The sequence below is a fragment of the Phocoena phocoena genome, chromosome 11 (genome assembly GCF_963924675.1).
Source record: "Phocoena phocoena chromosome 11, mPhoPho1.1, whole genome shotgun sequence".
NCBI classification, from domain to species: domain Eukaryota; kingdom Metazoa; phylum Chordata; class Mammalia; order Artiodactyla; family Phocoenidae; genus Phocoena; species Phocoena phocoena.
This window is the reverse complement of record NC_089229.1, coordinates 15,994,716-16,019,536: the sequence shown is the minus strand read 5'-3', so window position 1 is coordinate 16,019,536 and position 24,821 is coordinate 15,994,716. Positions and strand designations below refer to the sequence as shown.

The 24,821-nt window shown below is 40.3% G+C and overlaps 1 protein-coding gene across 1 annotated transcript in view; it reads left to right on the top strand.

The window, feature by feature from the left end:
* Window positions 1-24,821, top strand: part of POLR3B (RNA polymerase III subunit B) — a 114,928-nt gene that overhangs the window by 73,265 nt on the left and 16,842 nt on the right. Inside the window, exons 20-23 of the mRNA XM_065886727.1 lie at window positions 1,584-1,793; window positions 4,164-4,322; window positions 5,836-5,953; window positions 7,451-7,593. Coding sequence (XP_065742799.1) covers window positions 1,584-1,793; window positions 4,164-4,322; window positions 5,836-5,953; window positions 7,451-7,593 — 630 coding nt within the window. The remainder of the gene's footprint in view (window positions 1-1,583; window positions 1,794-4,163; window positions 4,323-5,835; window positions 5,954-7,450; window positions 7,594-24,821) is intronic.

Below are 24,821 nucleotides of genomic sequence, written 5' to 3'. Positions count from 1 at the left end.
GACATTGCCTGAATCCTTGTCTCATTGGAGCTGAAATCTCAACATAAATTTGAAATGATTTCATGTAAAAGAACCAACTTATTGTCAGTGAACAATCCAAGCAGCAACAGTTTTCTTTCTAAAACAGGAAGTGATCTATTACCAGGTATCCTGCCCAGTTTATTAGTTGGCACTAAAATAACATTAATTGGCAATTTATAGTGTAAACTTGACAAAAATTTGATGAGGTTCAGTTTAGCTGTTGTTTTTCAGCTGACGCTTGATAAATTTTCTAGAGATTTAAGCACAAATATGTATTCTCATAATTTCATTTACTTGACATTTATTGGGCATCGGTAGTGAGCCCAGCACTGTACCAGGTGCTCGTTTCTTTAGAGCCCTACAGATTTCATTATTTCTTTCAATAGTAATCGTCAAGGAGTATTGTACCATACCATTTTTGCTGCCTGAATAGGTTATTTTCATCCCTGAATTGAAATCACCATTGATTTAATGACCATAAGAAAAAGGTAAAGAAAATAAATACTGGGTTTTGGTATCTGCTCACATTAAAGCTTAACTCCATTAAATGGCACGTTAACGTCTTGGGGTGGATGAGAGTTGTAGATGCGCCACTCAGGGCAGGAAAGAAGAGATACCTGGGAGAAGCCCACGCTCAAGCTCAACAGTAGGACAAACATGAGTTTCCTGGTTTTTAAGGTCTCTGAGTAGGAGTGATTGTGTGTTCACAAGCCCAGGAGACTGAAAGCCTTTTTTCAGGCAGGTCTTTGAACCCTAATGCACCCCAATGGAGAAAAAGGAGAAGGGTAGGTAACATTCTGGTTTCACTTTCAGATGACAGTGATACCCCTCCAAGGTCCAATCAGGTGGAAAGGCGGATTGCTAAGGAGAGAAAAGCCTATCCCTGATTGGACACGGCCCTGGATTCCCTAGGGGAAGGGACCCTGCCTTTCCCCATTTTATCTCCAATGCTGGGCACAGAGTAGGTGTTTATTAACTGCTTAATAAATGAATAGTCAAGCAAATGGATAAGTCTGCTCTTCTCTGCTTTCACTCTCCTCTTCATCCTGTTCCCTCCCTTTTTTCCTGCTTTCTTTTCATTTAGAACATTTGTAATTGTTGATTTCTTTTGATGAAATGTATCTGTTTGTCCTACTGTATAAGCTTTTTGCCTCTCAGCACTGGGGGGTGTTCTCCAGTTGCAACTGGAAATGTGCCTGGAACATAGTAGAACCAAATACGGAATTGTTGACTTACATGTGAAATTAACCAACATGTGAGATTAACCAGTGGAGACTAAAACTCTTCAAATGGGATCAATTTTATAAATCCAAAAAGTTGAAATTATTTAGATTAGTACACCCTGAATGTGATTTTTCTTCTTTGTAGGATTTTTAACATAACTGAGAAAAACTGTTTTTAAAAGTTGTTAATCACTATGAGAGTATTGCTCTTTAAATATTTGACCTGAAGATTTTCTTCATCTAATTAGTAAAATTAATGTGTTTATCTCTGTATTCATTGGTACCTAATTATTTGATATAATAGAAAGTTGCATTTCATTTTCTCCAATATCAATGAAGGTACCATTGGATACAACCAGCGGAACAGAATTGATACTCTCATGTATCTCCTGGCATATCCACAAAAACCCATGGTTAAAACAAAGACTATTGAGTTGATAGAATTTGAGAAACTGCCCGCTGGACAGAATGCGACAGTTGCTGTGATGAGTTATAGTGGCTATGATATAGAAGATGCTCTTGTTTTAAACAAGGCTTCCTTGGACAGAGGTAAGTGAATTTTCAAAGCTCTAACACCAAAGGTGCTTTGTGCAGATTTAGATACAGGCATGATCAATATGAAAGTCACTTGATGTCAAAATGGTAATGTCAGTTTCAAGTGATTTGAATTTTATAATATGCAAACAGGAGGTGGTGATGTCTTGGTGTTAACATTTTTAAAATGAATATTATATAGAGGTATTAGTTAAATATTAATAAGGAATCTTTTTTTTCCTTTATTTTAATTTATTGCTGACTTGAGACAATTCAACAGAAAATGTGTAAGAACTTGTTTATTTCCTAGCAGGAATTACAATAAGTGAAATATGTTTTTTGAAAATAGTTATATATTCAACAACAAACCTGTTTGAGGGGCCAGTAGCAATATTTGTATGTAAAAGGCTATTTTTTTAATTGTATATCTCAACCCTATAATGCTGTACCTTTTTGTTAGCAAAATGATAAAAGTACACATACACAAATCCTGGCTCATTGTTTTTACGTTTTTCTTCCCCGGTTTTGACAGTTTACTTTTGCAGGTCCCCACTTGGTGGTTTGTTAGCCATCACCTGATCCTCGGTCTGACTCCTGTCTTCATCATCTGTTTCTCTCCTTCCTCCCTGCGTACCCACTCTGCCTTCCCCTTCACTCTTCCTAGTTGCTAGGCAGCCATAATAGTACTCCTAGACATGTGTCTTTGGCATTAATGTTGGCTGCACTTAATTTATGCCTCTTTTTTTCCTCCAAATGACAACAGCCATGCTTTAAAACTAGGTGTTTTCCTTTCTGATTAACTGGTTACATTTATGCGGAAATCTGAAGACTTTGTGATATCTGTCAGAAACTCCACAACACAATTTAATGATCTGAGTTTACTGTCCTCTTGCTTTTAAGCTCCCACCTGTAAATAAAATGTCCATTTACACTTAGAAGAAAACGCTTCTGATTTCATGCAGTTCATATTCACACAGCACTCCAGCACGTTGTACTTAATGGCCGTTGTACAAAATTTCAAGATCATGTAATGTTTCCAAAGCAGCTGGCTCTCTGAGCCGAGTTTATTATGGCCATACACAATTTACCAGGAGCCATAATGACGAAGACCTTTCTTGAAGACACACAGATATCTTCATCTACTATCCAGCTGTAGAAATGTGTTGTTACATCGGATGGTCACCTTCATATTTAAAAAATTACATTAGAGCACTGAGATTTTATTTAGAAATCCACTCTTCCCTGGTTGATTTTCTGACTCACATTCTTAGATTTCTTGAAAGAGTTCTGCTTTTGGTGGAGAATCATAAGCAGAGGATTTTACAGCCATGCATTTATTTCTTCAGTAATAGCTGGCATTTAATCTGGAGACTTTTTCCTGTTTAAGTGAACTCTGACATGGCTCAGTATATCCTCAGGAGACTAGAGGGAGAATCCAGTTTAAAATAACTGCTTGACCAAAGGGGAAAAAAGAAATACAGCCATAGCATGTTAGGAAATGTTATTTAGTGCAGGATTGGCAGCTCTTTTGAACAACTGACAAATCTTTTTGTGGGATTCAGTGGTTGAGTTTTTTGTTCCATCTACAGGTTTTCTTCTGTTCATTTTGCTTACTTTTCTTAATGTTTAGATTGTTAATTGGTCCCAGAACTTTTCCCTCATCCACTAGATAAATGTGGTCTAAAAATGTAATCAAAGTAAACTCTAATCTTCAGGGCAGCGGTGAACTGTCTCTCCCATAAAAATGATTTGATCGATCCTTTTTATTCTCTCTCCTCTGGAGAAAAATTAATGTTTTTGTTTGCTTGTTTGGGACTTCCTCTAAATGCCGAAATCAGCAAAAGGAAAACCTTCCAGAGAAGGTTAGCAGAAGTTATGAACCAAAATGATGTATGAGAAGAATGCGGGCTGGTCAGTGAACTCGGTCTGTCTCAACTCAGCCACCACCTTGCTGGGTGACCTTGGCCACTTAATTTCTCTGCTACTCACTCGTAGCACCTGTAGTATAGAGGGGTTAAGCCAGGTGATCTCTAAGGCCCTTTCCAGTTTTCATGTGCTATGGCTCTGTGCTCTCAAAGAATCCCAGTGACATTCTTAGGTTTCTCTCACTTTCCTCCAACCTGACAAGGTATATTCCATGCTGGAAAATGGTTGTAGAGATTCTAGTGTTAATATGGTTAGTAGAGATCCTGAGCCAGTTCTTCAAGTTATCAGATTGCTATATGGTTTGGCCAGTCTCAGATTATCTAAATGTAGAGCAGTTTGGGGGTGTTTTTTTGGCGGGGAAGGGAGGTAGAGTGTGGTGGGTTGTTGAATAACACAAATCTTGACCTCTCATAGTTTCATATTACTTGTGGTTCTGAACCCATTTTGGTTTCATTGTAGGCTTTGGGCGTTGCCTTGTATATAAAAATGCTAAATGTACTTTGAAACGATATACCAATCAGACTTTTGATAAAGTGATGGGGCCGATGTTGGATGCTGCTACAAGGAAACCCATCTGGCGACATGAAATTTTAGATGCAGATGGTATTTGTTCTCCAGGTAAAAGCCTTTTAAAAATTTTTTAACGTATACATTTTTAAATTATGAAAGTTATTCAACAGTATTTCTAAATGTTTGGTATACAGGGCAGAAAAAAATAGCAACCTGTAAAACCCTCTCCTAACTCAACCAGTGTGTGGTCACTTTTGATGAATTTCCTTCCAGTGTGTTTTTCTGTGCATACGTTTTTACATAACAGCAATCTATTCTAGTTATACTTTTCTACTTATGCTTTTGAATAAAGCCACTTTAAGGAAATATTTAGAATAAGGTCGTGTCCCTGCATCTACACCAGTATTTCATCATTTGTGCATTTAGCTTACAGACTGACTTCAGAATCCTCTTTCACTAAAAATTGTGACTCTGTTGTACTTATAAACCTGTGATGAATTTTGTTGATACAACCCACAGCCCCTGCCCCGATGAGTCTTGTAGGCTAGTGTGGGAGACTAACGTTGATCAAAGGATCGCACACAAACATAGGTCAAATTACAACCAGGTTAAGGAATCATATAAGGAGCTATGGGGCAATTTTATGGCAAGAGTATTTGACCTAGTCAGGAAGGTCGAGGTAGCCTTCCCCGGGGAGGTGACCAGCAGCTGCAGGATAAGTAGAGTTAACCAGTGAAGCGGAAGGGGGGGATGTCTAGGCATGGGAAGGGCTTGTGCAGGTATCCTGCAGCTCGCTCACTAAAGGACCCAGAGGAAGGCCAGTGTGCCTATGGGGATGGGGGGGAGGGGCAGGGCGCAGTGTGGAGAAGAAAGTAGAAGGGAGCAAAGATAGAGGGGGCCAAATGAGAGCTCTTGAGGCTGCTAGGCGACAGGAGCTGCGGGGAGGTGGCGAGAAGGGGGGCTGGGTTGGAAAGGTGGCTAGGAGAGGAAGTCCACACAGCCCTGCCCACGGATGCTGCCCAGGGGGTGAGTGCTGGGCGGTGATGCTGCATCCGCCGTGGTGCCCCGAGCCACGTGGTACATGGCTTCCCCTCCCTCTTGCTGCCTTTGTACTCTTAAACCTGGGTGCTGTGGCAGGGAAAATAAGCGCAGTGACAGTAGTGTAGTAGTTGGTCTTTGAGCTTACCATGAACAGGTACCAAGCAAAGGTGAGAATAGCAGGAAAATCAAAGAAATATTTGTATTTTCTCATTGTCCAGGTTAGGTTGGTGGTGACTTATTACTGGTTGAAATAACTAGTAAGTGGCCCAAACCTGTTCTAACACTCAAGGAGGTATTTTAAATTGCTACCTATTGACATGAATTTTCTCCCATTAATATGGTCTCCTAAATGAGTTTCTTAATTTTATACACAGTATGATCTTAATCTATGGGTTTTTCAAATGGGCTTGCAAAATTACAGACAAGCCCTGTTGAACTCTAGTTCCCACCGTGTGGACTCTTTTTTCTTCCATGTCTGGATTTCATGCACCAAGTCTAACCACATGGTTTTATGCACCAATAATCTTTGCGTTCCACACAGATGATAGTGATTTGTCTAACACCCTTCTCTCTTTCTTAGGTGAGAAAGTAGAAAACAAGCAAGTGCTTGTAAATAAGTCCATGCCCACAGTGACTCAGATTCCCTTGGAAGGAAGTAATGTGCCCCAGCAGCCGCAGTACAAAGATGTGCCCATCACGTATGTATTGGAAATACATTGAAAGGAATAGAGGAATAGAGGAAATTGGAAGTTAGCTACTTTTGGCTGGTGACTCCCAGATAGACATCTGCCCAGTTTCAGCTCCATACCAGCACCTGGACAGCAGGGGCCCCAGACCCAGATCCAAACCATCTTTCTCCCCTCGCCTGCCCCAGCCTCAGACATGCTCCTTCTGGGTCCCTCCCTTGGTGAGTGGCACTGCCATCCTGACTCCTTTCCATTACAAACCTTTATTTGGTAAATCCTGTGAGTTCTCTCTCCTTAGCAGTTCTCTAATCCACCGATGACAGCTGTAGCTGTCTGAGTTTGGCCCTCCTCTCCTGCCGGACTCGTAGTTATTGGTGACCACTTATCCGCCTCCAGTCTTCTACCTCCCCACATCTCTCAGGCTGTCTCTGTTACTGCCAGAGTAATTTTTTCCCCTAAATTACTCATCTCTTCATGTTACTCTATTGAGCAACTAGAATAAAACTTGAGTAGATTGAGTAAAACTCTCAGTGACAGTGTTGCCTGTAGGATAAAGGCCAAATGAAATAGTAATACATACACGACTGTCCATGACCCTTGGCATACGTCTCTAGCCTTACCCTTTTGCACATTGGCCCCCATATTTCTAGTAAATTGTCTCTTATTCTCCAAATGTTCCATCTGACTTCAGTGCATTTACTCATGCTGCTCCCTCTGCCTGGAATTTCGTTCCCCCTGGTCAGGACTCAGCTGTAGGGTCCCCTCCTCTGGGAAGCAGTCCTTGATGGCCTGCCCCTCCCTGCTACCACTGTCATCCCCAGCCCCTGGTAGGACTGACTGTCATCTCCCTTGGGCCTTTCCTCTTCCCCATACCACTGATAACCTTCTTGCACTTACCTTTCTCTCTTCCTTTATTGGTTGTGTGTTTCTTTGGGGCAGGAACCATGTCTACTTAATCTTTGTATGTCCAGAGCCTATAAGGATCTGACACAGAGTAGACTCTGAATAATGGTATGAAAAACAGATAAGAGGTGAAGTGTGTGAAAAAATTGACGATGGGAGAGCTGAGTAGATAAAAGTAATATTTAAAAAGTGGTTAATAATTTGGAGTTGAGTAACAGGTTCCAGCTCAAATCCCAAGTCTGCTTTGTATGAGGCATGTGTCCTGGACAAGTGCTTATTAACCTCTCTTAGCATCGGTTTTCCTATAAGTTTTCCTTATTCCTTATTTCCTGTAAAGGAATAACAACGTGTGAATAGTATGTGTGGTGAAGATTAAACTGCATTATGCCTGCCTCATAATAAATGTTAGCCATTTTAAACTAGGACTGTACCAGGGAAATTGTCACATTTGAATTTGTTATTCAAAAATGAAAGTCATTTTTTCGGAGCCCAAAATGGGAATGTCAAAATATTTTGTGATAGGTATTACATAAAATATGGCCAGGGTGATAGGTTCACAAAGGGCAGTTTGAAAACTCTGCTTTAGTGACTTCCTCTTAATATTAGCTACAAAGGGGCAACGGATTCATATATTGAAAAAGTGATGATATCTTCGAATGCCGAAGATGCTTTTCTGATCAAAATGCTGCTGAGACAGACAAGGCGTCCAGAAATTGGAGACAAATTCAGCAGTCGTCATGGGCAAAAAGGTAAGTTGTTTCATTCCTCAACTTTTTTATATAACTATAGTAAAGTATTTATTAACCACTTTCTATAAGAACTACTTTATAACTCTGCTCATTAGAAAAATTTAGTATGTTTGAAAAATTATTACTGTGTTATCAGAAGTATTCTCGTTTTATTTCTCAGATTAACCTGTTTATATTTTAATGGCATTTAAAAATATACCATAGTTTTGCTTCTCTATGCTATTTATTTCATTCTACAACTGCTTGGACCAAAATTATAATTATAAATACATTCTAGATGATGTACCTACTAAAGTACAAGTGGCTGTTCAGAAATAAATAGTAATACCTATTTTTTATGAAAGGTATATATTTCAAATACTCTATGTTCTGTTGGGGCATAGTATCATAGGACGCCAGCACCACAAGACACCTTCATCTGCCCCTTTATTTAACAAATGAGGAAGTTCACACTCCGCTTGGTAAGCAGCCAGTCAAGGCTGCGCAGCTGGTCACTGAGCTGGTGTTAGGACCCTGATCTCCCGCCTCCAGGGCAATGCTGTGCCCACCGCATAGTGATCCTTCTCCTACACGCTGCTTCTCCGGCTCATCCCACTGGCGAGCCTCACTCTTTCCGTTGGTGGTTAATGCTGGGTTTTCATTCGTTTTTTGTTTTGTTTTGTTTTGTTTTTTTATCTTCAAGAAATGTGTGCACTGTGTCACTATTGATTAACTCATTATCAGTAAGGTCTCTTTTAGTCAATATATACCTAGTATTTAAGTTTGTCCTGGGTTTGAATTTTTTCTCTGTCTGCCACTTACTAGTTTTAAGAACAGCAACAGCAGCTAACACTTTTGTAGCCCTAACTGTGTGTGTGGCAGTGTCTCCAGCACATTGTATTTCCTAACTCATTTGTTTTTTACACAATCCCAGGAGGTAGGTGCTGTTATGATCTGCATTCTATCATAGATGAGGAAGCAGAGGCACAGAAAGGTTAGCCGCTTGCCCAAGGTCCCCAGCTGGTGGCAGAACTCGTTTCTAAACCCTAGCAGCCTGGCTTCAGAGTCCATGCTCTTAACTAACTACTATGCTGCCCTGACTGTTAAGCAGTTAGGATTGTGCCTGACACATAGTAAGTGCTCAAGAAGTGAGAGCAATGATCATTAATATTGGCTGTTATTCATTCACTCTTCAACTTTGAACCTCACCTTTGCTTATAAATTGCTGGTATGGTATCTTCCTGTTTTTAATTGATTGGTTTGAGGATAATTATACATTGTATTCTTGATGATTTTGACTGTTTATTTGCCAAGCAAGTATATCAAAGATTACAATTCGTTTGGTCAAATGAATCTAGCCTTAGTTGTCATTCCATCAATGAAACCGTTTCAGACTAAGATACTATTTCATCAGAAGCGTTTGTTAGTTCAGTTAACAGACACAAGATTATTTCAGCCTATCAATATTTTGTAAGAAAGAATTGGTTCCATCTATAAATGTGAATTTGACACCTCTACTTCATACAGTTTCCTAAGATGCTAATTCTTAACTTTTGAGTGTTTTTAAACATATCTTGAGGTTCTCGTATTTTCCGCTGCTTACTAGTGAAAGTCAAATTCTCTATATTGAGACTGTTTCTCCTTCTCTCTTGGTCTTGACAATTTCTGGGATACACTCCTGAGTCTTTCTGGGGTAGCCGTGGCCTTGTTAACAGCCTCTATTTTACTTGACCTATTACCTAGACAAGAGCAAAGCTTGATACTTCCCTTGTGAAATGTTGGCACTGGAAGCTTTACAAGAATGCACACCATAAGAGGACATCTCCACTCTGAATCAGTTTGCAAACTTGAAGCCCAAATCCCTGTGCATTACTCCATCAGAGTATTGTGTAAAGAGTTGAAGGCTGGAGTACATTTCAGTGATTATCCACTGTGTTCTCACTCCACTAAACTTCTTGAGGACAGGGACCCTGTCTTTATATTCTCATAAGAGCCTTTCACATAGTAGATACTTAGTAGGTAGTTGCTAACGGTTAAATATATGAATGAATTGAAGGTAGGGGGAAAGTGAAAAGGAACAGATTCCCCACTCTTGTTGGATTGATTTTACCCAGGTTTTAATCTGTGTATTATATATAAGTGTATATATGTTACAGTAGAATCAACGTGCTACTTTTGAAAATGAAAACCACACTTGATCAGTAAGTTCCTGTGAATGCAGACCGCTAGGTAAAATGTCAACAAGTCTTTGTGCTGTTGCAAACAGTTATGCAAACAGTTATGGATAATGTTCATTGACAGAAGTGGTTTCCAACTTGCAGTGATCTGAAACATAGCAGATTTTAAAGGTCTGTTCACTCTTAGGGGGCTTTGACTAGTACATCACTATATGAAACTGAAAAAAGTCCTCCTGGGTCTCGATGACCTTTCACTTGTAGTGAGGAGTTTATCTTGCTAGTTTTCCTTTTCCAGATGGCTTTTAATCCAAGGGTAAAACCTTCTGATTAGCCTAGATTCCCTTGATATTCCCTTCTCTTACAGCTTCATTAGATTTATTGAAAAGATTGGGGGAAAAAAAAAGCAAACAAACAAAAAAATAGGTAATGTAAACTTTAACAGAGTAATGGGAGGAATAACATAGGACGCTTAACTGAACATAATTTTTATTTCCTTTAAGTATAATTTTTTTATTAAATAATAAATGCACATGGCTTAAAAAAGTCAAATAGTACAAAAAAGGGTGGCTTGTACTAAAAAACGTAAGTCCTTGCCTTTCCTCCAATTCTGCTTCCTAGAAGCAGTTTCGTCTCATCTTCATCTTTGTATTTCTAAATAATATTCTTAAGCAGCCCTATATTCATTCATCCATTTTAGATGTCACCTGCTGATCTCCCACTGTGACAGGTAGGAGGACCGAGCACTTTGCTACCTCTCTTTCCTGCTCCTAAGCTCCATTCCCTGCATAGATTTATCATAATTTTGAGTTACTTAATTATTTAGATTGTATAATTTGACTACATAAATATTGTTCATTCCCAAACCAAGTAATTGTTGGGTATATTTCCTTTGCTATGTAACTTTATTTTTTCAGAAGTTAATAATTATCTCATTTAAAATTTTTGCTTTATTTTCTTTATTCTCCTTACCATTCTTCTATACCATCAACAGCCTCTCCGCACAGTCTTCCACGTGATCAGTAGTCTGTTAGGATCATTTTTTCCCCAGATGATTTCTTTTATAGCACTCTGACTCTTCCTCCTCCAAACTGTGGTGGTTATATACTCTGAGCCAGACCTTCCCAGCCAACGTTTTAAGAATCGTAATAGGTGGACTGAGAGATTAATCCTTGTAACCCTCAGGAATGCAGAGCAGAGCCTGGGGCAGCCAAGGCCCTGAGCAGCTCATCTTGTGTGCCCTAAAATGTTTTCCAAAAAGGTTGGGAAGCACTCTGTGTTAGTTTGCTAGGACTGTCAAAATAAAATGCCACAGACTGGGTGGCTTACACAATAGAAATTTATTGTCTCTCAGTTCTGGAGGCCAGAAATGTAAGATCAAGGTGTCATCAGGGTTGCTTTCTTTTAAGGGCTCTCTCCTTGGCTTGTAGATGGATGGCTGTCTTCTTCTGTGTCTTCACATCATCTTCCCTCTGTACATGTCTGTATCCACATTTCCCCTTTTTATAAGGACATTAGTCATCCTGGATTAGGGCCCACCCTAATGACCTCATTTTAACCTGATTGCCTCTTTAAAGACCCTGTCTCCCAACAGGGTCACGTTCTGAGGTACTCCAGGAGTTAGGACTCCAACATATGAATTTTCGGGCACACAGTCCACAACGCACTCTAAGTCTGCTGAATGGTAGTCATTTATGAAATTCCCATTTGAGCCCCTGTTTCTTGGCTCTTCCCATGTCACTTTTCTCTCCAGCCCACCCCCACCCCCATAGTGGGATAGTCCGTCCGTTACGTTGCCAAGAAAGTGTGCATGGAAAGTAAATTTTTTGAGCTCATGTATGTCTGAACATGTTCTGTCATCATACCTGATGTATACTTTGGTTGAATATAGAATTCTAGATTTTAAAATTCTTCTCCCTAAGGATTTTGATCGCATTGCTACATTATCGTCTGGATTCCATGCTACTTATCTGAATTGTAATGTCATTCTTCCCGATCGATGTGTGTATGCTCTGTTTCTCTCTGTTTTCCTCCTTCCATCCTTCTCTCTTTCCTCACCCCACCCTGCTCTCTGGAAGCTTTTACTATCTTCTTCTTGTCTTGAATTCTGAAATTCCATAGACCCTTTTTTCATTCCTTGCCCTTGGAAATCAGGCACCCTCTTATTCTGGAAGTTCGAGTTCCTTCAATTCTTGGACATTTTCTTATATTTCTTGTTAGTAATTTCTTCTTCATCATTTTCTCTATGTCCTTTCTGGGTTTCCTTTTAGTTAGATATTGGATCTTCCAGATTGATGCTCTAGTTTTCTTACCTTTTCTCCCCCCACTCTCCATTCTTTTCTCTTATTTTTCTTTCTAGGAGATTTAATCGATTTTATTTTCCAGATTTTTTTAACCTACCTATTATATTTTTAATTTCTAATTACAATTTAATTTGTACTCCTCCTTTTTACAACAACAGGTATATATGTATATATTTTTAGTTTTTAGCTTTACTTTTTTGGTTGTTTCGTTTTTCTTCTGTTTCTAATTTTGTCTCCGTTTCTAGAGAGGTTTTTTCCTTCCTATGTGTTTTAGGGTCTGGTTGTTGTGGTTGGAAGCTTTCCTTTAATGTCTGCTGCCTCCTTGAACTTTGAAAGCTCTGTGTCCCAGGGACAGAACTTGTTGACTGGTGGCTGTCATTGTAGGGTGATCAGCGAACCATTCAGTTTCTACATAGTAGGATCTTTCTAGCTACTGCCTGAAGGTTGCAGCTGGGAATGAGGGTGGGTGCACTGCTTAAGGCTATCAGCTGACCTTCTGGAAGCCAGATAGGGGCTGGGGGCTGCAGCCCCTGGTTCAGTGCACAGACTTTCACTTTATTCCTCTGTATCAGGCCAGCCCCTCACCCCACCCTCTGCTGTAATTGCTACCTGTGGATCATGGGTCATTGTGGTTCAGTTTCTCGGGTAAGTTTTGGGGTAGAAGGGTAGTTTCTTGGCTGTATGGGGTGGAGAATAGAAACTCGGGTTCTGATGATTTCTTATACAGACATATGTTTCTACAGATGTTTATTAAGTATCTCCTAAGTGTCTGGTACTATTCTAGGCCCTGGTGATAAGCAGTAAACAAAACAGACAAAATCCCAGCCCTTGTGGGGCCTACATTCTTGTGGGCAAGAGAGATAATGTTAAGTGCTGAGAAGAAAAAAAAAAAAAAAAAATAGGGGAGCAGAATAGGAAGCATGTGGGGCAGGAGTGGTTAGTCCTGAAGTTTTAGGTAAAGTGGTCAAGGAGCAGCACCTCATTGAAAAGATGACTTTGAGGAAAGCCCTGAGAGCAGTAGGGGAGCAGACCCTCTCAGGTGGACGAGCAGTGGAGGGAAAAGGAAGGTCTGAGGCTGCAGCCAGCCTGGAGTGCCCGAGGCCTGGCCACGAGGCCAGTGTGGCCGGAGCAGAGGGAGTCAGAGGTGAGGCCTCGATGGTCACTCTGTGAACTTCGGCTTTTACTCTGAGGGAGAGGGATGCCCCTGGAGGGGCCTGAGCAGATGAGAAATATGATAGGGCGAGTGAACGAGCAGTGATACCAGTTAAAAGGCTGTTTTAAGAGCCCAGGTGGTGAGTGGGAAAAGCCTGGTGGCGGGGGAAGTGGTGAGAAGGGATCAGTCCAGACACATTTTTAACGCAGAGCCCACTGGAACTGCTGACGGATGGGGGCCTTTGAGTCGGTCCTGCTGCCCTCAGCCCCACAGCTCATCCCCCTTTTGCCAGCGCTTTGTGAGGGCTGCGTCAGCTCACCTCCTCGTGCCTCTGCTGCGCTTAGGTTTATTTTTCTCCTTCTTTCAAGTCACTTACTGTTCTTTCCTCTATTCATCAGCTTTCAAAATTCTCTCTTGTCCATTCTTTTTCCTTATAGGTTTATACCTTAATTTTGTCAACTCTCCTGTTTGGAGAAGGAGTTTTGATAAGGAGTTTGAGAAGGAGTAGAGATAAACATGTGTTTCATCTGCCCTGTTTACCGGAAATCCATACGTCCATTATTCGAGAATTTTCAACACAAGAATACTTAGTGTGCCTGGTTGTTTTCTCTGCAGTTTATAGAACTGAAGTTAAAATTATTTTAATAAAAGGTGAGGAGGGTTTTTAGAGCACCAACCTTTTGTCTGCTGACCAGAGCCTTGCCTCCAAGGTACCTTGTTTTGGTTTGTTTTTTTGGTTGTTCTAATCATTTCTAAGATTTAAAACTAAGTTAAAAATGTTTAAAGTTCACACACTCAGAATTATGACATAAATGCTAACAATTATCAGAAGAGTATTAACCACATTTTGTCAACTCTTAATTATCTGAGAATAGCTTATCTTTTCCCTGGATTATTATTGTAACTAAGGTCTACCATTTTGATCCTCTCCTTGAATGTCACCCATCTGAAGTCAGAGGCATGACAGTAGCAGAAGCCTATTTTTTCAAGTTCTTTTCATTTATATATAAATTGTAAAGATTCAAAAATAGCAGTGGTTTTAAAATATTTGTATATGTTGTTGTTAAATATCAGAATACCTTGTTTGCTAACTTTAAGTATATTTTACATTTATCGAGGATAGGAAACATGCCCTACTAATTTATTTAACCCCCCCCAAGCCCCCATCACAGCACTTTGCATATTATATGGTATTCACTCAATGTGTCTGTGGAATAATTAAATATTTTAAATGTACAGGTATAACAAGACAAAATCTTCCCTCCCCAAATTAGTATAACTTATTCTTCCTAGTAAATATCAGAAATGGAATGTCTCATCTTTATCCAGACTGGTACTAGGGCTTTCATCACCCTAGATTCATAGCTCCCCAGTCCAACTGGCCAACTGGCCACACAAGCCCACTGAAGCTTTTCCAACCAAAATAGCTAAGTACATATGCCACCCATATGTGCACCCTGGGCTTCAGTGAGAATCTGCCTTGACAGCCCAAAGAAATCTATTTGGTCATATTTAAGTCACTGCCATGGGCTCAAAACCGCGTTGGGCTCTCTAGGAGGTAGAAAGGAAACTCAACCCTTGGCTAATGCCCCTAAGGAGTTGGCAAAAAGATGAATACAAAGGATTACATATAGTTAAATAGTAAACTATATGGTGAAGACCATTCATGAGAGAGAAGTTGAGAGCTTATTGTAGATAGGGACAAAATCTCAGAGTTTAAAAAGACCTTTTAGAAGTCTAGTCCAAATCCATCTTCCCCAGTATAAGAATTTCTTTTAGATTATTTCTGGCAGATGGTTTTCCACTTTGCACATGAGCTGTGGAGGGGGGCCCTTGCTGCTTTCTGAGGCAGCCGTTCTGTGGTGGCACCGTTCCGATGGTTATATTGAGCCTGAGTGCTCTTTCCTGTAATGTATACCCGTTAGCCCTGCCCTGCCTTGTGGGCTTACTGAATGGACACATTTCTCCTTTTCTTCATGGCCACCTCTGTTCAGCATTCAAAGAAAGCCTTCAGGTTGAGAAAAAGTATAGCAAAGAGGTAGAGGTCCTGAGCGCTAAGTGAGCAATTTTATCCCTTTGAAATGGAGACGGTTTCCTAGGAGTTGTTACTGGGATTAAACAAAATGATGTGTGTAAAGCAGGGAGCACCGCCAGCAGTCAGTAAAGGTAACTGCTGGTAGGTCTGTCCCCTGTCTTCTCTTGCAGGCTGGGCAGGAAAGGAAGGCAGGCTGGGTGGGGTCTGGACTTGGAAGGCTGTGATGAAGATTTTTTTTCCTTGTGAAAGAAAAAATGGGGAGCAACAGTAAAGAGCAAATCAGTGCAACGTGTTGACCGACAGGAATAAAGAGAGCCAAGGAGAGGAAGGAGGCCACAGTGACTGGTTTTAAGCCTGGAAATGAGGGCACCGATCACAAAGCAACTCTGTGTCTTGTTGAACTTGAGATGATGGAGGATCATCTCAAGTGCTTATATTATTAATTAATTGATCCATTTCTGGAGCTTTCACTATGTACCAGGCACTGTTCTAGATACTGGGAATACAGTGGTAAATACTGACAGGGTCTCTGCTTTCCTGGGGTTTATGTTTTCTTAGGGAGGGAAACAGATGGAAAAGAAGTTAATAAAAACACAAACAATAATTTAAGATAGTGATAAGTGCTGCAGATGAAGGCTGGTGTGAAAGAGTGACTGGTTTGCGGGGAGAGGGGGTGTACTGTGGATTGATGGTCAGGGATGGCCTCTTGCACAAAGCGACATTTGAGCTGAGACCTGGAGGACGAACAGGAGCCAGAGAAGCAAGGGTCTGGGAGAGTGAAGTTCAACAGCCCCGAGGTATCAGTGAGCTTGGCATAGTCAGGGAACAGACATAAGGCCAGTCTGGCCAGGCATGTGCCTGAGGAGGAACATGGTTTGAGATAGTGAGAGAAAAAGGATGAGGCACATACTACAGGGCCTTGTGGCCAAAGGAAAGGAGTTGGGACTTCATACTAAATATGTTGGGAACGAATAGGCCTGTTGGGTGGTGAGTGTAAGGAAAGGAGGACAAGATCTAATTACTATTTTAAGAAATCACCCTGGATTCCATATGGAGAGCAGACTGGAGGGGAACAGAGAGGGAAGCAGGGAGACTGTGGCAGTGGTCCAGGGAGGAGAGGACGGTGGCCTGGACAAGGGCAGTAGCAGTGGAAAATTGGAGAGAAGTGATGGATTCTGGATATGTTCTGGAATTAGAGCCAGCAGGACCTGCTGATGGCAGAGATGTTGGAGAAGGAAAAGACAGGAACTGAGGGTGAGTTCTGTGGCCTGAGCAACTGGCAGGGCTATTTACCAAGAAGGGGAGGACTGGGGAAGGAATGGTTATTTTGGAGTTAGGCAAGGGCAGGGGTTGAGATTTTGGCCCTCAGGTTCGAGATGCCCATTAGACTCCAAGTGAAGAGATTGAGTAGGCATTTGGGTATAGAGTCGGGAGCTCCAGGGAGAGGTTAGGACTAGAGATAAAATTTGGGAGTCACCTGCATTTATAGTATTTACCTTTTGTGTATTAATAGTTTATAAGCATTTTCATCTATATTCCATCCTTTAACCTTTACAATTCTAGTTGGTATTGTTATTTCTACTATACGGAATAGGAGATTGAGAGTTGTGAGTAACTTGCTTGCCTACTACAGCTTAGTGTTGGCAGAGTCAGGATTCAAATCCAGATTTTTGATTCCAAGTGCATTGCCCATTCTGTTAATTCCAGTTGAGGTGTTTCTTTTCTCTTTTGATATCCCATTACCACTCTGCCCCCAAGGTTGCCATATTTCCTGAGATTTCCCCTTGGGAAAGACACAACCTTTCCTTGGGACAGAATTCTAACATTTCTTAATATTATATTTAATATTAGTAATTTAAATATTAATTCTAATATTTCCTTAATGAGACACAAAATTCCCTTTCTTCCTGGATAAGCAGTTTCACATAGCACTCCTGCCACCACTCCAGGGGAAGCAGTATCCTCACATCCCTTGTTTTAGAAATGTCTGCCGAACCCCCGTATTAAGATATACTCCTAACACAGAGCTGTGTTTTCAGGTATTCCTGTCTTTCTAAAATCACCTCATTGTAAAACACTGTCCCCACTCCCTTCTTTAATTGGCCCTCTGGTCAGGCTTGGTAGCTTTGGCTAAAATCCCAAATCTATCAAGAATTTTAGCATAAATAAGAGGAAGTAAATTTTTGAGTTCTCCACTTTTCCCATTCTCCTGATTCATCTGGCTAGATGTGATAGTTAGAGCCAGAAGAGGAGGGGTACTTGAGGGGCGTGGCTCGGACAGTGCCGGCGGGGAGCTGATTTGGAATATTCACATGCAGCAGGCACAGCTGGCGGCGTCTGTATGGAGCCGTGCAGCAACCCAGCCCTAAGCGTGGGACCCAAAGATGAGCTGGGTGAGGCCTGAAAGAGTTGGATGCCAGCAAGTAAAAATGTGAATGAAACGGAGAACAGTCCACAATGTCGGTTGTGCTATTGTGGTTGTCATGAAATGAGCTGATGAAAATTTCACGTGTCTCACCGTGACTCCTACAGTGACTTCTTTCAGTTTTGGTCTAGATATACACCAGCATAAGTGCAGTAGTTAGTTGAACTTAGATTTTACTCTTGAAATATAGAATTGTTTGGAAATTACATATATATATATATATATATATATATATATATATATATATGTAACATCTGCAAGCTGACACACGTGTGTTCTCTATGAGAAAATATAAAGATTGTTCTGATGTAGGTCATCTTTATGCCCATCTCTTTTTGCCCCTTCCACTTAGAGCATTGAATTTGTTATTCTCAGTGTTTAGAAAGAGATGTGGCCCTGCAGATGTCCTGATTTTTGTCTTTTGTTAAAAGTTTACTTTGACAAAGCTGTTATTAGGAATTCTTTTTGTATATGCATACTATGTAGATGGCATTTCTGTACCTAATGCCTCTTAAAATATCCTTTCTAACAATTAAAGGAGACTTGAAAATTTAGTTTCACGGAACATGAGTGTCTCTCCTGCTCAAGCCTGTTCACTTCAAAGGTGGTAGGATAATTAGTAGCTAAATGAAATAAATGTGAAGAGGAAGCTAAACAGCGGTAGCTATGTGTTCTATGTTATAAAAGCTCAGCAAGAAGATTGAAGAGGCCACAATAAGTGGGTGATCTGGGGCAGGAGAGTCAGTACTAAGTAGTTGGGAATCAGCATCAGTGCTGTGTACTAAGCAAAGCTTGAATGTAATCGATCAGACAGAGAAGCCCCACTGGAGAAGTGAAAGTGTTTGATCAGTAGCTGTTAAAAATGTGACAGACCCAGTAAACAGCATCACTTTCTGTGACCTGGGTAATGGAGGAGGACCAAGCAGAGAGAGCCAAGCGTGGAGGAAGGAGAAAGTATTCTGTAAGGAAGAGGGTGTCACAATTAACATGAAGACTCCTCCAGCCTGAAAAGCAGGTAATATTCATTCACAGCACACTTTTTAGATAAGGGAATTCCAACATAGTTTTCCAATGAGAAATTCAAAGAATTTTAATGAAGTACATTCGTCCTTTGGGTCTTTGTGAGGTCCGCCACGCATCTCATCAGTAAATGCGCAGTGAATCAGCTCCCCCTCAAAGGAGCTGGCCTTTGGTCAAGAATCTCGAGAACAGTTCATCCTTTAGTAGTATGCAAAATATTGGAAAAGGTGAGATGATTTAGTAATAACCTGTACACCAAAGTTATGAAATTGTTGTATGTTTGTTTACCAAGGAAGGAAAGTTTAGTTTTGTTTTAAATTCGGGTGGTGGTGGGAAAATATTAGAACCCCAAAGTCTTGATCTCCTTTCCCAAGTGTTCTAGACTTCCAGGTACTTCAGAGTGAAGCCATGACTTACATAATAGATGCATAATGATGCTCCACAGGGGAAAAGATGGGTCTGGAATGTTCTTCATGTTTTCTCTTCACATTCTTCCTTGAACAGCTTTATAGATAGAGTTAAAGATAGGAAGACACATTCACATAGAATGCTGATTGGAGTCATGTTTGGAACTAGAATTCTTATTAAAATCAAAATAACTTTTGTAAGCCTCTTGAACTTTGGCATAAGTTCTATATGAAGGGAACTCATCAAAGGCAAACACTTTTATCTTGAGCCTTGCTTTCTATGATGGTTAGTGCGTTTATTAGAAGGGTGAGCAGATTTCCTGCTCAGTTGGGGTTTTTGTTTGTTTGTTTTATTTTTTAATCCTTCAACAAAAATTATCTGTCAGCCTAAGGAATTCCCCAAATTAAATTTCATTTCATTGCTCAGGAAACCAAATTATTATATTTCCAGATTTCCTCTTACTTTTGCTGCCATTCACAATGAGGGAGGAAAAAGTGGACTCCTTTGATGTAGGGGGAAAAAAGGCAATATATCACTTCTCTGAAAGAACATTTCTCAGTCTCTCATGTGAAAAAGGATTAGCACCTCCAACAAAGGTCCTGTAGATCACAGAATCGGCAGCAATACCAAACAGTATTCCAAAGGAGAGGAAAAACTGTATTTGAGCAAGAGTGTTTGTCCTGGCAAACAGAAGCTTTTTAATAACTGCAAATCTGAGATAACGGTATACACTCCTCAGTATCGCCCCCTAAATCCTCAGACAGCTAGTTTAAGTGGAGTGAAGTCAAACTTTGTTTTAAAATAGAAATATAGTCTTACTAAATGCAGTTTTTTCACAGTATTGGTTCATAAGGATTATGCATTTATGGGTAACATTGTTTGGAAGGTTCGTCTTTGGCCCTCTCTTGTTCAACAAAAGTTTCATTATAAGGTCACTTGCCTCCATTTTGCATTAATAAAAGTTATTCAGCAACCTGTTAAATTAATTTATTAAGATATTAACTGAATGTTTATTAGAAGAAGAAAAAGTCTACCCTGACTTTCCAACACATTGAAGAATCTTTATACAGTAGGTATGAAGAGGCTGTGGGAAGTAAGAAAATATTAATTTGTGTGTGGCAGAAAAGCCAAGAGGAAAGTTTGTTTGTTAAACAAGGCTGGGCAAAAACTTTGCCTTTTCCAGACCTTCACTTGTTATTTCCATTCTCTATATTATGTTCTCTAAAATTGAGAGAATGAAAAGACTCTGATTTAAAGTAATAATAATAACACCTTGCACTCATGTAGCACTTGAGACTGTCTAAAATCCCCTCTGCTAGTCTGAAGCTTCAAAGTCTGGATGTCTTTGGCTCCCTACTTTGCTTGATCCTGCTTGAATGAAAGACTCCAAGTGGGAGGGGAGAAGGGGGCCGATGGAGCTAACAGTGTGAGCCCCAAGATAAGGTATATGATGCCAGACAATCCTTCAGAGTTTTGTTCCAAAAAGAAGTTCTGGCAACTCTTACTTTAATGTTTGAAATCAAGATTATTTTGTCCACATAGACACCTCGAGAAGATTTTATTTTAGTTTTTTAAGAACAAATTTTGGTCTTCGGTAGCTAGCCAGTAACCCTCTGACCTTTCAGTAAATATCCAAGTAAAGCTTTGAAATTAGGGTGTTTAGTGTTTTATGGCCCAGAATAAAAATCTCCAATTCTGTTTCCAAATAGTGTAGCCTCAACACATTTTATTAAGCTCTTGACACATTCAGCCATGTGTATTTTGCAAAGTTCCTATGGTTATTGTTTTACAATAGCTGCTTCCAGAAGCATTGTAAGGGTTTCAATTAATCAGCCCTTTGTGTGCTTCAGACTATGCAAATTTATCACATCAAACCATTCAACTGCTCATGGGAAAGCCGTGTAAAAACTGTATTGTCTTCTAGCGCCTCCTCTCATTTAGAGTGATGTTTTAATAAGAAAGCTAATCAAGTTTTCTTATGCATTATTTATCGGTTAACATGTAAGGAAGAGCCGAATTAAAATTATGTCAACCGGGATATGGCAAGTGATGTGATAGATCTGGAAGTGATTCAACAACAGAACAAAGCTAATATGATTCAACAGTTTTTGTCTCCTCCCCTCCCCCTTGGGATTATTTAAGGTGGTGGTGTGAGAATAAAAGAAGGTTAATTCAATAACTGGAAAGGGGAAAAGGAAGAAAGGAGCAACCACCTGTGTTAGCCTTCACGTTTTGATTTAGAGACTTACATTTCTGAATATGTAAAGGCTTATCGAGATGCGTTTGTTCAAAGTAGAAACATTTCTTATTTAACACGAACAGTCGAACTTGAAAGCATTCCTCCTGCTTCTTCGGCCCTGTTTACCGCCATATTCATCAGCAGCAAGCTACTCTGCCCTGGAAATCCGCAGCCCAGGTCCTGTGAAGTTCTGACGTTATTAGGAGACACCATCCTGATCGTGTGAAATGATCTGAACCCAGCGGAGTGAGCTGCTTTTCGGTCTCTTCAGCCAGTTAGTGCAACTGCATCTGCCCCTTCCATTCATTAAGTTGGTCTCCTTTGCGTTGCTAGTTTGCTTCCTGCTGAGAGTAATTAGGTTTCTTATATAATAATAATTCCTTGTATTTAGATGCCGCCTTTCTCTGAGGACCTTAAAGTACCTCTCAGACATTAGCTCATCTGTTCTTCTAACACAGTTGCCTCATGAGATAGGTGCTAATTATTCCCATTCCAAAGACCAAACAGCTAAGGCTCACCAGAAAGTGGTGCTTTATCCCCAAGGTAACAATATCAGTTGAACAGCACAGAGACAAATTAAGGTCACCCAATTCCAGGATGTCCCACCCTACACAGGTCTGAGTGTCCAAGGGGTGATGAGCCCGTTATAGATCGCGTTCCCCCCGGCCCCCATTTATGAACCTCATTAATACCGGGCATTAATACAGTGATCACTCCTTCAGCAAACACCAACCCTCTTCTTGCACTAGGACTGATAGAGAATAATCGGAGCATCATTTCACCTTTGCTTAGTGACAGAGTGTTAAACTGCAGAAAAAGAAAAGTCTTGTCTAACTGGTGCTCACAGAAAGTAGGCAGTTTAGACTCTGATTAGTGTTATTTCAGCAGGACATACTGCCTGATTTGCTCTGCATCTCTTAGAGCATTAGAACCTGGTAAGCTGAACTATCCAGGTGTTTTCATGGTCAGTATTCAGTTAGGCTCCTCTGCGTGGGACACCTCTCAAGTGGACTCAAGTCTCTGAACCTCTTCGTATCCCCCGCCTCCGTCACAGCATTTGTCACGCAGCTTATTAACTGAGGGCATCGAGGGAGAAGATTCTCTTTTCTCACTCAGAAAAGGAAGAGTGAAAATATATTATCAACCTGAGAGTGAAAAAGTTAATCCAAAAGTGGTTACATAGAAGGTAGACTTGCTAAATAAAAATTTTTTAAATTAAAAAGTGAAGCGGAGTGTGATCCTAAGGGGAGACCCGGCTATCAGCAAAAGAGAAAACCCTTTGCTAGCTGGTTCTCAACACGTTAAAGTCACACCCAAAACAGATCTCAGATTAAAGATGTTATTACAGTTGTCTTTTGCCAGTTGTTACTTGCTTTCCTGTCTTTATATGGTAATATAATGCTTTAGTTTTCTTCCTTATCTTTTTTCTCACGTTCTTACCTTTTTTTTTTTTTCTATTTGGATTGAGATGGATCCATTACACTAAGACTAGTTTAAAAAAAAAAAAGTCCACAAATGACTTTTGAACAAGTGAATTGCTGTTTACAATTAGAAATACTTTCTAAGAGTGATTTGTCAGATTAACTGGACTTTTGCTGGGTATTCTTTAAATGATTTGCGTGTTCTGCGAGGCCACAGAAATAGAAATGACAAATTGGTGTAAGAGCCTCCAGTGTAGGGGCCGTAACACAGAGAACCGTGGCAGTGGATCCCCAGATTTGCCTTTCCTGTGTGGCTTGGCGGTGAGATTTGTGGCTTCCTGAGACTCCCTAAATTCTTTACCTTTACAACTTGAAATTAAGATTGACAGTGATGGAGTAATATTTTAATGACTGGGTATCTGTAGAACCTTTCTGCTCTAACTTTCTGTGTTCCAGTTTTTCCTTGTTGTCTGTTTTCATTTGTTAAAAGTTCAGTAGTGTAATCTGTGGTCTAATTCCCATTTGGCCCCTATGAGGGCATTAAGTGTTCCCGGTCCTGTTAAACTGGTGTATTTGCAATTCACTGCCAGGAGGTTGTGCTATAAACAATGGAGTCGAGACACCAGCCTGAGCCGGGGGGGGGGGGGGGGGGGATGAAATTTTATTTTAAAATCTGAAATGCTGTGTAAGCATTTAAGGTATGAATCAGTAATTGTTTCACAACAGCTTCCATTAGATATGGTTTATTTGTAGTCCATCCCCTTTTCAAGGATCCAGGGGAGTGTTAACACACTGAAGCGTACTGCATATCATTTACATTTTTAAACCAGTGTTAAAGGAAACTAACTATAACTTTTAAGAGTTCTAAATATTGGAAGAGATTTTTATGCCTCTGTCCCTGGAGAAACCAGAGTTTTAATTTTTCATTTGAAAAATAAGAAGAAAACCTTCCTACTTTAATTAAGGATTTGAATAATTCTGAAACAAATACCTTTAAAAAAAGAAAGAGAAGTCTGGTTCTAAGATTGAGAACTCTCTTCCCCCCACCAAATGAATTCAGTAAAATATGAACTTTAAAAAATCATTTGTCTAATTTGAGATTCGAGATCATCAAATTCTGTCTAAATATTTTGTTTTAACTTCTAAGCTCATTATGGTTTCTTTGTGTTAACTTGTATTAAAATCTGTCAGCTATGACTGGTCTCATAAGCACAGTCAGCGGACCAGAATAAGTTAATTATTTACTTGTGTCACTAGTGCTCTTCATCTAATGAAATGCACAGCTGTGTTAGATCTGCAGTTGGATGTGTAGCTTCCATTGTTCCACAAGTCAGCAGAGGGTAGAAGCCGCAATGATGGAGAGCCCTCAGTTCTTTCTGCTGTTCTGGCTTTCTGTGTCGATTTCATGGATCTTTTATCATTCACTTTCACACAAAACAAACAACACAGGCCTGTCTGCTATGGGAACCATCTTGGCATATAAAAGGGTTTTCAGAGCCTAAAGTAATTTTAAGTTAGCTAAGATTTAATTTTTGGCTTACAGGTGCCCTTGATTCTGATGTGGCCAAAGCCATTCCTATAATGGAATGAAAAAAATCTGTAAGTGACTTATATAACCAATGTATTTTTAAACTGCAATGTCAGAAAAGGGCTGATAAGAAAATAACTTCCCAAGAAAGGAATCTCTATACCAAATATTAATCAGACTTCAAGAAGAGTTATTGGAGATTCAGATTTCAGGGGAGGGAGCATTACTTACATTTTAATAACAAAATGAAGTTAAATTTGCTTGATTAAACTTGTCAACTAAGACTGAGAATACAAAATGCAAATCATCCCACTCCTTACCCTCCCCCAATATGAGTGCGTCCTGCTTCCGCAGTGGGTTTCTGTACCTCCTGCACCTCACTCCCACCTTCTCTTGTCGGGGGTGAACAGGCAGCTTCCTCTTGAGCAGACGCCAGCATCCCCCTGTGAACTGCTGCTGAAGGGGTGCCGAGGCTTTTCTTCAGTTTTGTTTTGAAGGGATGTAGCTGAACCTTCCACCTCCTCACCAGCCAAAGTGACATTC